Source organism: Martes martes (assembly GCF_963455335.1).
Source record: "Martes martes genome assembly, chromosome: 5".
NCBI lineage: Eukaryota > Metazoa > Chordata > Mammalia > Carnivora > Mustelidae > Martes > Martes martes.
Window position 1 is genome coordinate 16,425,400 of NC_137892.1, and position 16,568 is coordinate 16,441,967.

Here is a 16,568-nt window from a genome sequence, read left to right on the forward strand (position 1 = left end):
AGTTGACTAGTTGTTAAAATTAGATTATATGTGTCTTAGAAAACCTATTTTCTAATGATGAAACTTATTATGTGTGTTATCTACATTTACTTTTTAAAAATCACATTGAGTTAACAATAAACTTTAATATTCTTAGTTTACAAACTAAAAAAATATGCTCAGAGAAATACTTTTTCCTTATGTAGAAATGTAGACGTGGTGACTTAAGCTAGAAGTCCTTAATATTTCCATGTCAGTCTCTACCATTTCACATGTTGTATTCTCTACAGTGAATATATTTATCATGGAATGGGAGAATCAGACCTTCAATTCGGAATTCATCTTATTGGGAATCTTCAATCACAGCCCCATCCACATCGTCCTCTTCTCTCTGGTCTTAGGCATCTTCACAGTGGCCTTCATTGGTAATACTGTCATGATTCTCCTCATCTACCTGGACAACCAGCTTCACACACCCATGTACTTCCTCCTCAGCCAACTATCCCTCATGGACCTCATGCTCATCTGCACCACTGTACCCAAGATGGCTTTCAATTACTTATCTGGAAGGAAGTCCATCTCTCTGGTGGGTTGTGGAGCCCAGATATTCTTATACGTGTCCCTGCTTGGAGCAGAATGTTTCCTGTTGGCTGCAATGGCCTATGACCGTTATGTAGCCATTTGTCACCCATTACGATACTCAGTTCTCATGAACCAGAAAATCTGTTGTATTATGGTTGTTTCTTCCTGGATCGTTGGGTTTCTTGATGGTATAATTGTCATTACAGTTGCACTGTCCTTCCCATATTGTGGTGCCCGAGAAATACCCCACTTTTTCTGTGATGTCCCTGCCCTTCTCACTCTCTCATGCACTAATACATTACTATTTGAAAGACTAATGTTTATTTGTTGTGTAATTATGCTTCTCTTTCCTGTAGCAGTAATCATTGCTTCCTATGTTCGTGTTATTATGACTGTCATTCACATGTCATCTGGAGAGGGTCGCCAAAAAGCTTTTGCTACATGTTCCTCCCACCTCATGGTGGTAGGAATGTACTATGGAGCAGCTATGTTTATATACATGCGGCCTGTTTCTGATCGTTCCCCCACCCAGGACAAGATGGTGTCAGCCTTCTATACCATCATTACTCCCATGCTAAATCCCCTCATCTACAGCCTCCGCAACAAGGAAGTGGCCAGAGCATTCATGAAGGTGCTGGGGAAGAGCAAGTCTGGAGAGCAAATTAACTAATTAACTTTTTTTAAAAAATCGTCTTTGCTTTACGTTGAAATTTATGAATTCAACTAGTACAACTCAGCACCCAATATTTACCTATCTTTGTATCAATAGTTTTATAGACAAGCACACAAAAGTTAGAAAGTGAAAAACTGTCCACATGCATTTTTGTTCAAATATTGTATTTCTTTTGTTATGGAAACTTCAAAGTATGGCTATAAGTAAATATCTGCTGTAAGATAGTATGCACAATGTATAGTCTGTCTTATGCAGTATCAGCTAATAACAGAGAGATATTTGCCAATCACAATACCTCATAATACTATAATAATACAGGGCACTGATAAAATTAAAAATATATATATGTAGTAGTTTTACATTTGGCCAATCAAAACATTCTCCAGAGTCCAATATCATACCTTGGATAGATCATTTTTTAAAGTGAAAAACTAAGTTAATTATATACCAAGTTATAGATTTATAAGATTATTATAAAAATTAATAAACTTTGCCTAGATAGGGAAAAGCAGCATCAGATTGATGATTAGGCATATTGATTCTACCTTATGATGGACATTGTCCTCTTTCAGGATATCAGGAGATTAGGGAAATCCTATTTATTTTGTTTTTCTACAAACATCAGCCTTTTACATGGGAAACTTAAATGTGATTCTTCAAAGTCTTTTCATGTTTAAATGTCTTAATCATTATAAGGGTTGTGTACAATAATTAGTACATGGAAATGTGGAAAATTTGTACTATTTTAATTAATTTAGTTAATTAATTTATTTGCTAAATTAATTAATTAAACTAATTAAATTAAATTAATTTCCACTAAATATGGAATATGTGTACTATAATTAGTACATGGAAATGTGATCAATTTTATAAATAGAACAGTTTAGGCTTCTGAAATCTGTTTTTTTTTAAATAAATCACATGTCATATGTTACATCACTATAGTTAGTGATGTAATATTTATATGAAATGTAGTGCAATTCTGGGGATTCTTTGGTTTTCTGAAGAACAGCCACTATCTGAATTTTAACTATTTTCTTAAAACTCTATTGTTTTGAAACTGAATGAAATGAAACTGAATTACCTTTTCATTCTGCGTAACAAATGAGCACAAACTCAGCAGCTTTAAATAACAACTCTTGATTTAAGCCCCAGTATACATAGGTAGGAATTCTGGCATGGTTGACCTGGATATTCTGCTTAAGGTATCATAAGGTGGCAATCCAGGTATTGACTGAATCTGCAGTTACATCTGAGGCTCAGGGTCATCTTTCAAGCTCACAGGCTGTTGAAATAATTCATTTCTTTGCACCCAAAAAACTCATTATCTTACTCTTTCAAGGCCAGCAGGAGAGTCTGTCCCCTAAGGAAAAGCCTAAGTCCTCTTTTAAAGGGACCAACTGGTTAAGACAAACTAACTCAAGATAATTTACCTTAGATAACTTGAAGTCATTTGATTTGGGTTCTAAATTACATTGTTGCACTCACTTCACTCTCTTCTTATAGAATAACCTAATCATAGGAGCAATGTCAGGAGAAATATATCATACACACCCACATAACTTTCAGACACCTACTTATAAAAGGCATAACAAAGTAGTTACAATAATTCTTCCTGTCAGTGTTGTGAGAATTTTGATTATGTCCTAATGATTTACTAAATTATTTAACTTTTAGAAATTATTTTTTGGAGTCTAGGGCTTGGGGGTGTTGTAAGAGTAAAAGGCTAGACATCCAAAAGTGTCCAGTGTTGAGTCTTGAGCAGGGAAATTGTCTTAAAGTTCCCCCTTTTACCTGCTGTAAGGAAGTCTTGGAAGAGCCACCTGAAGAGGACCTCTGATAAATAGAATTAGTAATTAAAGTGCCACCAGGGCTAAGAAAGGAAATATATAATAGCATGACTATTCAATGGGTCCTGAGTCCTTGACTGCAACTCCCACTAAGTCTGCAATGCATTGGCTGTGCATCAAGTCTGGCGTGAGAAGGGCAGATTTTCCTCTTTAATGTGCTTAGTGTATACATTTACCTTAAATACAGATTTACTATTATTAAGGAAACATTTCACATCGTATATCATTGGTTGATTTGGGAGTTAGTTGAAGCTGGGGCAGGAAAGGGGTAACCTATCTGCTGTAAATTGGGAAGACATTAAGGGTGATTATCTGAAGTACCATTTATCATTTCATTTTTCCCACTAATGATATTTTTTTATTGAAAGACAAATTAACTAGTGAATTGTTAAACATGACAGCTAATTAAACATAATAAAATATTTAAATTAAAATAAAAAAATAAAAACAAGATTTCTAGGAAGAATACAATATGATCTATAGCCATATATTCTCATAAGACTATAAAATTAAAATTTTGTGTATTCAGACGAACCCCACCGAGTTTGATAGGGATAGGAAGTGAAGGTTTCTATTACAGTAAAATCCTCAGGATAATCATCTAGATTTATAATTTACATAGAGTTTAAAGGTAACATTTTCATACCTTAATTTTTCTTGTGAAGTGTATATGCAGTATTGAGGAAAATAAGTGTTTTTTATTCCTTGGTAAAACTGTGAGTTGCTCTATTCTTTCATGAAAGCAATTTAGTCTTATTCATCTAGATATGTAATTTTATGTAGCTTTGAACAGATATTTTCTAAGTTAAGATGTTATCTTTAGTAATTAGCAGTCAAATATTGATACATAAGTAAGGAAAGGAGGAAAAAGTATAAACAATATATATGAACAGTTGTAGAAGTGTTAAGTACATACTGCATAAACTTCTATCTTTATCACCAATTTCATATTCACATGTGTAACTTATAATTCTTAAATAATAAAATATGTGTGCCTGGTAGTAATTGGTTTTGATTCTGTTTCAAATTAAACAATACAGAAATCTTGGGGTGTGTAGGTGACTCAGTTGGTTAAACATCTGCCTTTGGCTCAGTTCATGATCCCAGAGTCCTAGAAATAAGACCCTCATCAGGATCCCTGCTCACAGGGAGCCTACTTCTCCCTCTTCCTCTGCTGCTCCCCCTTCTTATGCTCTCTCACTCTCTCTGTCAAGTAAATAAATAAACATCTCTAAAAATATAATAAAATTAATGAATTAATTAAAAATACAGAAATTTTGCAATTCTCCATGGCCATTCCAATCATTTCTAGATATTAGGTACTATTTCCCCAAAACCCTTATCAATAAATGTGATGATCTGCCCACTTTTTTTCACTTACAAATATTTGGGGAATAAAAAGTATGGCTTGACCACACCATATTGCTTCTAATGATTTCCATACTTTGTTTTGTTGGAAAATCACTTTTGTATACCAGGTAAAATATCTTTTCTCATCATTAAACATATTCACTAACTAGATGATTTAAATATCAATGACTTCCTTTAGTTCTATGTCAGCTGAGATGAATTTTTATGGTGTTATCTCATTTGCTCCCTTTTTCCTTCCCTCACCATTTTGTATGTCAATTTCATTTCCTCTTTTCTTGTCTAAGTCCAAAATTTCTTTTTCCTTCCCACTCACGCATTGTCTTTTAGCTGAGTAATCCACATCCACAATATCCTGGACCTGTCTTTGCTCTTTGCTCATGCTGTTAAAGGGATTTTCATGAAGAAACATAGATGTTTATAAAGTTGGCTTATGGTTGACTAGGAAAACACCCTGAAATCTATTTAATAACTAGTTTGTAACTACTTATCGGAGGCTTTCAGTTAGACAGTGATGCATGGATGTAAGTGATACATGAAGAGCTTACTGGTGATTTTCAAGAGATGCATCATCTAGAGTTGGCATATATTCTGAATGTAAAAGACAGTTGTATTATTTGATGGGGAGAAATTAAAATAAAAGGGAGCATATGAACATCATAATAAATGTAGGCAACATATGGAATGGGAGATATTTGCAAATGTTTTATTAGTTAAAAGGTGAGTTAAAATCTTTAAAGAACTTATCAAACTCAATACCCCCCCCAAAAAAACCAAAACAATAAATAAATATTTGCTGGAGATTTTTAAATGTAATAAGAAAGTAAGATTTACTTTATTAAGATTTATTTAAATGGCATAAAACATATTATATAAAGATTAAAATCCACAATTATTTGTGAATTGTTATTGAGATATTACAAAAATATTATTAGTACACTCTTGGATTGTATTCACCCACCTTCTCCATGATGGACACACTTGCCAAAACTGAAAAAGGTAAAGATGTGGATTGCACCATCATATAGTTACTTTATTTATTATTACTAGTACCATGACCATACCAATGAAAAAGTCATGAATTTCTATTTTGTGTGGACAATTACATAGATAATCATGAGTTCAAAACAAGGAAAATGTTATATACCACACAACAATGGAAATAAAAATATAAGACAAAAAAAAACAGAAACTTAAGGCAGCAATAAAAATTAATAGTTCTCTCAAAATATTTATCCCTCACACCAGAAAAAAAATAAACATTTAAAAGTGAAAAGAAACAGCCCTTGCAAACAATATTTAAACAAAAATACAATATTAAATAATATTCACTCACCACTCATCACATAAGGAGAGAGTGTACTTTACTTCACATAAATCAAAACATTACATTATTTTTATGAGGTTGGTTCTTTTATTTTTTATAATATGTATTGAAGTATAATTAATATACAGTGTTTTATAAGTTTCAATTGTACATAATAATGATTCAACAATCTATACATTGCTCATTGTCTATCATGATAAGTGTAGTCTTAATCCCCCTTCATCTGTTTCCTCTACCCCTCCCTTCTCCTTTGGCATCCATCAGTTTGTTCTCTGTGTTTAAGTGTCTGATTATTTTTGTTTCTTTTCCTTTCTATTTGTTCTCCTTTTTATTCTTTGTTTCTTAATGGGAAAATGATTTACTCCCTAATTACAAATAAAGACATCAAGATATAAAAAGATAAAGGATCTTTCACAAATAATTAATGAGAGAGGATTCATTTTCAATTTTTTTCTATTATGGAAAATTTTGAAATATATATATACTTGAAATATATATATATATATATATATATATATATATATATATATAAATTTAGTATAGTGCAATGAACACATCACTGAATTTTAATAATCATCACAACAAGTATAATATTTTCTCCTACCTAATTTCTTATTTTTCCTTCAAAAATTTAAACAATTCCAGGGCATTTGGTGAGATGATGGTGTGGTAGAAGATCAATAGGCTTATTTGTCCTTCAAGGACAGCTACATAAACAGTAAATCTTTCTGAATGCCCAAGAAATTGACCTGAAGACTGAAGGAACAAACTGCACAACTAGAGGGAGAGAGGAGACTGTTTTGAGGAAAGTAGGAAGTGGGGAAATGTGGTTTGTGGGAGAAACAGATTGTGGGTGCTGCAGAAGGAAGAGAGCCTTGTTCCCAGAGAAAGGCAAGAGAGAGAGAAACTTACAGGGAGTTGCATGAGGAAAACACTTTCCCAAAGTCATTGGCTGGAAAAACATGATGGGCTGATTTTTACAAATTCTTGCAACCAGCGAGCTCAAAGACTTGAGTTTTAGAAGCCTGTGACTAAGCAGGGATAGAGCCCTGTATGCACTGTTCTACTCCTGGAGAGAAGCCAGAGAGGCAACACAGGGGCTGAATGTGTGATGTGAAGATTGCCTAAGGCACACCAGGAGAGATTTTTCCCTCTTTTTGGAGTACATCTGTGAGAAGTGGCACTGCCCTTATAGGGACAAAAGAGATGGTTGGGTGCCATTTCCCTTCCCTGCCCCTTAGCATAGGCATACAGTCAGCTGCTGAGTGTTCCTAACCTGGACACTGGCTGTTTAGCCTGCTTTGCTCCAAATCCCATGTCCCTGCACTCTGGCAAAACTGCCTTTCTGGGTCAAACCTGCATCAATCCCAGCCCAGTGAGACCTTCTCCCAGAAGACAAGTCCAGGTCTCTGCCATACCAGATCCCAAAAGTTTGGAGTTTTAAGTCAGTAGACTTGGTTGGGATAGAGCCCAAAGTTCACTGCACTGCTCCAGGCTGGCAAGCAATACAGAGACAGTAGGTGTGAAAACAGCAATCTGAAAAGTGCCTCAGATGCAAGAGAGGAAATAATATGTTCTTCTGGGAGGGCTTCCCTGAGAGTAGCAAGCATGGACTCCCCTCTCCAGTGACAATGGAACTGGCAATAGTTATGTCCTCTCCCACCCCTTATCATAAACCAACATCAGTAAAGAGCACATTGCCAGAAATGGCTGCCTAACCTGATTGCACCAAGTCCTGTCCCCTGTGCTCTGCTGTTACTGCTTTTCTCCAGCAAGTGTGCCAAAAGATTAGTGCAGTGGGTCCCTTCCCCAGAAGACCATCACAAACACCTTATGCATCACACCTACTAACCATGGAGATTGGCAAACCTTCAGTTCTAGTGGAAATCGTATCAAGTCTCACTTAACAAGCAGACCAGAGCACACCTAGTTAAACTTGCTCCATTCTGGACAAATTCCCAACATTTTCCACTAAAGGCAAGGAGAACCTCTGTAGACAACTGATGTGAATAACCAAACACAGAATCAAAGTGCATGCAGCACACACTAGGGATGTTTCCTGAAGTGTCAGACTCTGGACATTATATGACCTTTTCTTAAAAAGTGATTACTCTCAGGAGCAGGAAATATGCTGGGATTATCCGACACATAGAAGAACACACACACAAAAAATAGACAAAATGCCAAGACAGAGGAATTCAACCTAAAATAGAGGACAATGAAAGATCATAAAGAGAAATCTAAGCAAACAGATCAAAATAATATGTCCGATGGAGAATTTAAAGAACAAAATATAAGGAGACTCACTGGATTAGATAAAATCATGGAAACATCTGGGAGACACTGCAGAGAAAAAAGAGTGAAAAATCAATCAGGTAGAAATGAAAAATACAATTGAGATTCAAAATCAACTGTATGTAATGACCACAAGGAGGTAAGAAGCACAAGAATGAGTAAGTGGTATAGAAGATAGAATTATGGAAAATAATAAAGCCAAAGATAAAAGAGATAGAAAGATAACAGATCATGAGTAGACTTGGGAGCTCAATGACTCCAACAAATGTAACAACATTCATATCATAGGAGTACCAGAAGAAAAGAGAAAAGGCAAAAACAAAAGACTAAAATGGATCAGATCTATCTCCAGAAACCATAACAAGTAGTAAAATGGCACTAAATACATATTCATCAATAATTATTCTGAATGTAAGTAGACTAAATTCTCTAATTGAAACACATAGGACATCAGAATGGATAAAAAACAAAGACAAAACAAAACAAAACAAAAAAAATCAATATGCTACCAGAAAGAGAATCATTTTAGACCAAAAGACACCTGCACATTGTAAGTGAAGGAATGGAAAACATATTTTAAGCTTTATTTTATTTTTCCAGTGGTCTAAGATTCATTGTATATGCATCACACCCAGTGCTCCATGCACTATATGCCCTCCCTAATACCCACCACCAGGCTCATCCAACGTTTCTCCCTCCCCTCTAAAACCTTCAGTTTGTTTCTCTGAGTCCACTGTCTCTCATGGCTCATCTCCCCCACCTATTTCCCTCAACTCCCTTAGCTTCTCCTCCCAATGTCCTCCATGTTATTCCTTATGCTCCACAAGTAAGTGAAACCATGTGATAAATGACTCCCTCTGCTTGACTTATTTCACACAGCATAATCTCCTCCAGTCCCATCCATTTTGATACAAAAGTTGAGTATTCACCCTTTCTGAAGATTGCACGATATTCCATTGTGTATATGGACCATATCTTCTTTATCCATTCTTCTGTTGAAGGACACCTTGGCTCTTTCCACAGTTCGGTGACTGTGGCCATTCCTGCTATGAACATTGGGGTACATATGGCCCTTCTTTACACTACATCTGTATCTTTCAGGTAAATACCCAGTAGTATAATTGCAGGGTCATAGGGTAGCTCTATTTTTAATTTATTAAGGAATATCCAACACTGTATTCCAAAGTGTCTGCACCAACTTGCATTCCCATCAACAGTGTAAGAGGGTTCCCCTTTCTCCACATCCTCTCCAACATACGTTTTTCCTGTCTTGCTAATTTTGGCCATTCTAACTGGTGTAAAGTGGTATCTCAATGTGGTTTTGATTTGAATTTCCCTGATGGCTAGTTATGATGAACATTTTTTCATGTGTCTGTTAGCCATTTCTATGTCTTCGTTGGAGAAGTGTCTGTTCATGTCTTCTGCCCTTTGTTTGATGTGATTATCTGTTTTCTGAGTGTTAAGTTTGAGGAGTTCTTTATAGATTTTGGATATCAGCTCTTTGTAGTGTCATTTGCAAATACCTTCTCCCATTCTTTGTTTTCTTGACTGTTTCCGTTGCTGTGCAGAAGCTTTGGATCTTAATGAAGTCCCAAAAGTTCATTTTCTCTTTTGTTTCCTTTGTCTTTGGAGACGTGTCTTGAAAGAAGTTGCTGTGGTCGATGTCAAAGAGGTTACTGCCAATGTTCTCCTCTAGGATTTTGATAGATTCCTGCCTCATCTTGAAGTCTTTTATCCATTTTGAGTTTATCTTTGTGTATGGTGTAAGATAATGGTAAAGCTTCATTCTTCTATACATAGCTGTCCAATTTTCCCAGCACCATTTATTGAAGAGACTGTTTTTTTTCCACTGTATATTTTTTCTTGCTCTGTCATCGATTATTTGACCATAGAGTTGTGGATCCTTATCTGGGCTCCCTACTCTGTTCCACTGGTCTATGTGTCTGTTTTTGTGCCAGTACCATGATGTCTTGGGGATCACAGCTTTGTAATATAGCTTGAAATAAGGCAACATGATGCCCCCACTTTTGTTTTTCTTTTTCAATATTTCCTTAGCAATTCAGGGTCTCTTCTGGTTCCATACAAATTTTAGGGTTGTTTGTTCCAGTCTTAGAAAAATGCTGGTGGAGTTTTCATCAGGATGGAACTGAAAGTGTAGATTGCTCTAGGCAGTATAGACATTTTAACAATGTTTATTCTTTCAGTGCATGAGCATGAAATGCTTTTCCATCCTTTTCGGTCTTCCTCAATTTCTTTCATGAAGTTTCTGTAGTTCCTTGAGTACAGATCCTTTGCCTCTTTGATTAACTTTATTCCCAGGTATCTTATGGTTCTTGGTGCTATAGTAAATGGAATCGATTCTCTAATTTCACTTTCTATATTTTCGTTGTTAGTGTATAAGAAAGCAACTGATTTTTGTGCACTGATTTTGTATCCTGCCACATTGCTGAATCACTGTATGAGTTCTAGAAGCTTGGGGGTGGAGTCTTTTGCATTGTCCATATAAAGTATCATGTCATCTGCGAAGAGAGAGAGTTTGACTTCTTTTTCACCAATTTGAATATCTTTTATTTCTTTTGTTGTCTGATGATGTTGCTAAGACTTCTAGTATTGTGTTGAACAACAGTGGCGAGAGTGGGCATCCTTGTCATGATCCTGATCTCAGTAGGAAGGCTTTCAGTTTATCCCCATTGAATGATATTCACTCTAGGTTTTCCATGGATAGATTTTATGAAGTTAAGGAATGTTCCCTATGTCCCTATACTCTGAGGAGTTTTAATCAGGATAGGATGCCGTATTTTGTCAAGTGATTTTTTCTGCATCAATTGAGAGGACCATGTGATTCTTCTCTCTTGTTGATTTGTTCTATCATACTCACTGATTTGCAAATGTTGAACCATTCTTGCATCCCAGGGATAAATCCCACCTCGTCATGGTGGATAATCTTTTTAATGTCCTGTTGGATCCTATTAGCTAGGATCTTGTTGAGAATCTTGGCATCCATATTCATCAGGGATATTGGTCTGAAATTCTCCTTTGTGATGGAGGTTTTGCCTTGTTTGGGGATCAGGGTAATGGTGGCTTCATAGAAAGAGTCAAGAAGTTTTCCTTCGGTTTCCACTATTTGAAACAACTTCAGGAGAGTAGGTTTCCTTTCTTTTTCATTTCTTCTTTGAATGTTTGGTAGAATTCCCCAGGGAATCCATTAGGTCCTCAACTCCTGTTTTGTGTGTGTGTGTGTGTGTGTGTGTGTGTGTGTGTGTGTGTCTGGTTATTGATCATTTCTTCAATCTCATTACTACATATTTGTCTATTCAGGTTGTCAATTTTTTCCTGATTCAGTTATGGAAGTTTTTAGGTTTCCAAGAATGCATCCATTTCATCTAGGTTGCTTAACTTATTGGCATATAACTATTGGTAATAATTTCTGATGATTGTTTCTATTTCCTTGGTGTTAGTCATGATCTCTCCCTTGTCATTTATAATTTTATTAATGTGGACCCTCTCCTTTTTCTTTTGGATTAGTTTGGACAGTGTTTTATTGACCTTATAGATTCCTTCAAAGAACAAGCTTCTAGTTTCAGTGATGTGTTCTACTGTATCTCTAGTTTCTAACTTATTGATCTCTGCTGTAATCTTGATTATTTCCCTTCTTGTGCATGGGGTTGTCTTACTTGTTGTTGATTTTCCAGTTATTTAAAGTGTAAAGAGAGTTGGTGTGTTTGGGATTCTTTCTTTCTTTCTTTCTTTCTTTCTTTCTTTTCTTTCTTTCGTTTTTTCTTCCTTCTTTCTTTTGTTGTTGTTGTGAGGCTTAGATGGCTATGTAATTCCCCCTTAGGATTGCCGTTGCCATATCCCATTGGTTTTGGACCAAAATGTCTTCATTCTTATTGGTTTCCATGAATTGTTTAAGTTCTTCTTTGATTTCCTGGTTGATCCAAACATTCTTAAACAAGGTTGTCTTTAACTTCCAAGTGTTTGAATTCCTTCCAAACTTTTCCTTATGGTTGGGTTCCAGTTTCAAAGCCTTGTGGTCTGATAATATGCAGGGAATAAACTCAATATTTTGGTATTGGTTGAGCCCTGAATGTGACACAGTATGTGGTCTATTCTGGAGAAAGTTCCATGTGCACTTGAGAAGAATGAGTATTCTGTTGTTTTAGGGTGGAATCTTCTGTATATACCTATGAGGTCCATCTGGTCCAATGTGTCATTCAATGCTCTGGTTTCTTTATTGATTTTCTGTTTGGATGATCTGTCTATTACTGAGAGTGTTGTGTTAAGATCCCCTACTATTAATGTATTCATATCAATATGACTCTTTATTTTGATAACAGTTGTCCTATATAGTTGGATGCTCCCATATTGAGGGCATAAATATTTACAATAGTTAGATATTCTTGGTGGATAGACCATTTGAGAATCATTCAGTATTCCTCTGTGTCTCTGACTACAGTCTTTAGCTTAAAATCTAATTTGTCTGATATGAGACTCACTAACCCAGCCTTTTTTCGAGGCCCATTGGCATGAAAGATGCTTCTCCATCCCTTCACTTTCACTCTGGATGTATCTTTAGGTTCCAAATGTATCTCTTCTAAACAGCATATGGGTGGGTCCTGTCATTTTATCTGGTGTGCAACCCTGTCACGTTTTATGGGAACATTTAGGCCATTCACTTTGAGAGTGATTATTGAAATATAACTTTTTATTCACATCATTTTCCTGAGATGACCTTGTTTCTATAGATTTCCTCTGTAAATTTCTGTTCTATGTCATTCTTGGGTCCTTTCTTCTTTTATTGACCCCCCCTTAATATTTCTTGTAGTGTCGTCTTGGTGGTCATATAGTCTTTTAAACCTTGCCAGTCTTGGAAGCTACACATCTCTACATTGATTTTGAATATCAGCCTTGCTGGATAAAGTATTCTTAGCTGCATGTTCTTTTCATTTAGTGTCCTGAATATGTCTTGTCAGCCCTTTCTGGCTTGTCAGGTTTCTGTGGATAGGTCTGCTGTTATTCTGATGGTCCTTCCTCTGTATGTAAGGAATCTCTTCCCTCTAGCTGCCCTTAGGACCTCTTGTCTAAAATTATGAGTCGTGAATTTCACAATTAAGTTTCTGGAGGCCTTTCCAGATTTGTTCATCTTGGGAGGGTGCCCTTTCTGCCTCTAGGACATGAACATTTGTTCCATTTCCCAGACCAGGGAAATTTTCATCCACAATTTGTTCAACTCTATCTTCTAGTCTTCTCTCTTTCTTCACTCCCTCGGGGATCCCAATAATTCTGATGTTGGAACATTTCATGGTTTCAATTACTTCCCTAATTCTGTTTTCATGGCTTCTAAGCTGTTTGTTCCAGGCCTCCTCTTGATCCTTCTTTTCTATCAGTTTATCTTCTACATCACCAATTCAATCTTCTGTCTTGTTTACCTTAGCTGTTACAATATTTAGGTTGGATTGGATGTCACTGATAACATTTTTAGTACTGCCAGATCAGCCCTTACTTCCACCCTTAGAGTTTCTATGTTGTCACTAATGGTCTTCTCCAACCTAGCCATTGCCTGGATAAATATTACCCTGAATTCCCTTTCTGACATATTGTTTATGTCCATATCCAATAGTTCTGTGACAGAGGGCACAGTCTCTAATTTTTTCCTCTGTTGGGTGTTCCTCCTCCTACTCATTTTGGTGAGAGGTGGTTGAGGGGATGTATAGATGAAAATATCACTCACTATCCAGGCAAGTTGTACACTGGTATGTTTCAGAGCATTCGAATGTCAGCACCACAAAGAAAGAAAAAAAGAAATGAGAAAGAGAAAGAGAGGAAAAAATAGAAAACCCAGCCCAAATGAGTCCCCAAAGTAAGATTTATAGGTACATAAATAAAAATGAACAAACAAAAAGACCAACAAAAATAAAAGACAGGAGAAAAAGAAAACTCAGTCAACATGAACCCCAAGAATAAGATTTATATAGTAAAAAAGAAAAACAAATACACAGAAAACTAACAGAAGAATAGGACGGGAAGATGGTTATAAACCCTCAATGTGTGCGAGGAAGGTTATTTCTGTTCTTCCTGGGTAAATCTTCTTATGTTTGTTAAAGGACTCAACTTTCCAGAGATACAGGAAAATTAAAACTGTTATATACAGGGGTAGTATTGAATAGGGAAAAAGGATTACCTTGAAGCTTATCTGTATATGTATGTATTAAAAAAAAGAAAAAAAAGAAACACAGGTATATGAATGAAAAAAATTGAAGTTAAAAAGTTATTATAGAATATCTTGTATTAAACCTCTAGTTGTAATAGTAAGTAGGTTAAAAAAATCAAAAGAACAAGAATTGTGAGGAAAATTTTTTTAAAAAAGGGAAAAAGTAAGAAAAGTTGTATCTCTGAAATATACAGGTTTTGGGGCAATACTGGGTGCTTAATATATATTATTTTCCCCTGATGCTGGGGTTTTACCACTTTATGGAGACCCTGTGGTGGTTGTCCTCTTGTTCTTTTGGCTTGTCTTTTGGGGGAAGGGCCTGTCCTGTTGTTTTTCATTCAGTACTGCTTGGGCTGAGTTGCCCTGACCCCAATCAAGGAGCTGGGGTCTATGGAAACCGGTTTTTCAAGCTTTTGTTCTCTGTAAGTTTTTGTTCTTTGGTGGATTTTTGTGGTTTTTCAGAGGGTCAGGGCAAAGAATGTCTGCACCCACACCTCCAACTCAGAGAGACGTCTCAGTCTGTTCCCCTCTGGGTGGTCCAGAACACACGATGCCCCCTCTGCAAACTCTGCTTAACACTGCAGCCTCCCACAGGTGTTGCATACCCTCAGCCACAGACACAGTGGTTGCCAAAGGTCCCCACTTGTCTCTGCACCCCTGTGCCACTAAAATCACGGGCAATATTTGTTCAGGAGAGCCCAAACCCCGGTGACTGCTGTTGCCAAGACTAGTGTCTGGGGTCCACACCCACACCCGGTGCACTCACCCCTGGTGGAGAGGCAGTTCATAGAAATCCGAGAGCCAGGATTTCCCAAAGAGAATTTTCCTTGGATTCTTTCAGGCATGGGCTGGGTCCATTCAGACCCTAGAGTTGTGCAGGTCATGGAAGGCTGCAAGGCCTGAAAGGACCACGATTGGTGTTCATGATGGGTTCTCTCAGGAGTGGGCAGGAGTGTGCCCAGCCTGAGTGGTGCAGCAGAAAACTGTGGACTCAGGGATCACAGACAAGACCCCCCCACTGGACTCTCTCTGGCATGGGTGGTCACCAGTGGTGACCATCCTGGGTCCCTGGGCTTAGGCCCATGTCCATGACTGCCCATTCCATCAGTTGCCCCTAAAGATCTTTTGCTCTCATGTAGTGCTTTTAACCAGTCTCCAAGTTGATGTTGGTCCCCAACCACAGGGTACTTTCATATTAGGGTATTACTTTCCACTGAGTTGCTGCTGGTGGCTCCCTCCCCCTTCTGTTTATCCTCTGATATCAGTCCAAGCTTTCCCACTCTGCTATAACTCTCCACTGATGTCTTCTGCCCCCATAGAGATCCAGAAGTGTATAATCTTACATTTCAGGCTGATTTCATGGTTGTTCAGGGTATTCTGGTAGATATTTAGCTCACTTTAGGGGACCGATTGAAATAGGGTCTCCTTCTTCTCTGCCATCTTACCCCTCCCCCTGTGTATGTGTGTGTGTGTGTGTGTGTGTGTGTGTGTGTGTGTATATATATATATATATATATATATATATATATATGACATATAGTGTATTATTTGCTTCAGGGATACAGGTTTGTGAATCATCAGTCTTACACAATTCAGAGCACTCACCATAGCACATACCCTCCCGAATGTCCATAACACAGACACCCTATCCCTACTCCCTTCCCCCCAGCAACCCTAAGTTTGTTTCCTGAGATTAAAAGTCTCTTATGAGAGGGGGGAGAAGAAGGCAGAGAAGTAGGAGACGCTGTTTCAACTGGTCCCCTAAAGTGAGATGGTTATCTACCAGATCACTCTGAACACACATGAAAGCAACATGAGATGTAGGATTATACACTTCTGAATCTCTATGGGTGCAGAAGACACCAGTGGACAGGCAAAGCAGAGTGGGAACATCAGACTGATATCAGAAGATAAACAAAAGGGGGAGGAAGCCACCTGAAGGGATCCATTGGAAAGTAATACCCCAATACAAGAGTGCTTTGTGATTGGGAAACAGCATTAACTTGGAGTCTGGTTGAAAGCACTCAAAAAGAGCAAAAGATCCTAAGGGGAAATTGGTGGAATTGGACATTTAGGGGTAGGGGCTTAAGCCCACAAACCCAGGATGGCCACTGCCAGTGCCCTGCCAGAGAGAGAGTGACGACGCATCCAAGCCTTGGTCCATGAGCTGCCGGAGCTCATGAGAGTGTTTGGGTGGCAGCACGCCTAAGAGAGGCTGTTGTGGGTGCTAGCCAGTGCTCTCTAGAGCCACAGCCTTTTGCATTCTGCACAAGCTCTGTGCAA

The 16,568-nt window shown here is 37.3% G+C and overlaps 1 protein-coding gene across 1 annotated transcript; it reads left to right on the forward strand.

Moving 5' to 3' along the window:
• Window positions 1-283: 283 nt before the first annotated feature.
• LOC308342699 (olfactory receptor 2M3-like) lies at window positions 284-1,231 on the forward strand (the record flags this gene model as incomplete). Its single annotated transcript, XM_080803264.1, has 1 exon — window positions 284-1,231. One exon carries the CDS (start codon window positions 284-286, stop codon window positions 1,229-1,231), a length of 948 nt encoding a protein of 315 aa, XP_080659390.1.
• Between the last annotated feature and the right edge of the window lie 15,337 nt (window positions 1,232-16,568).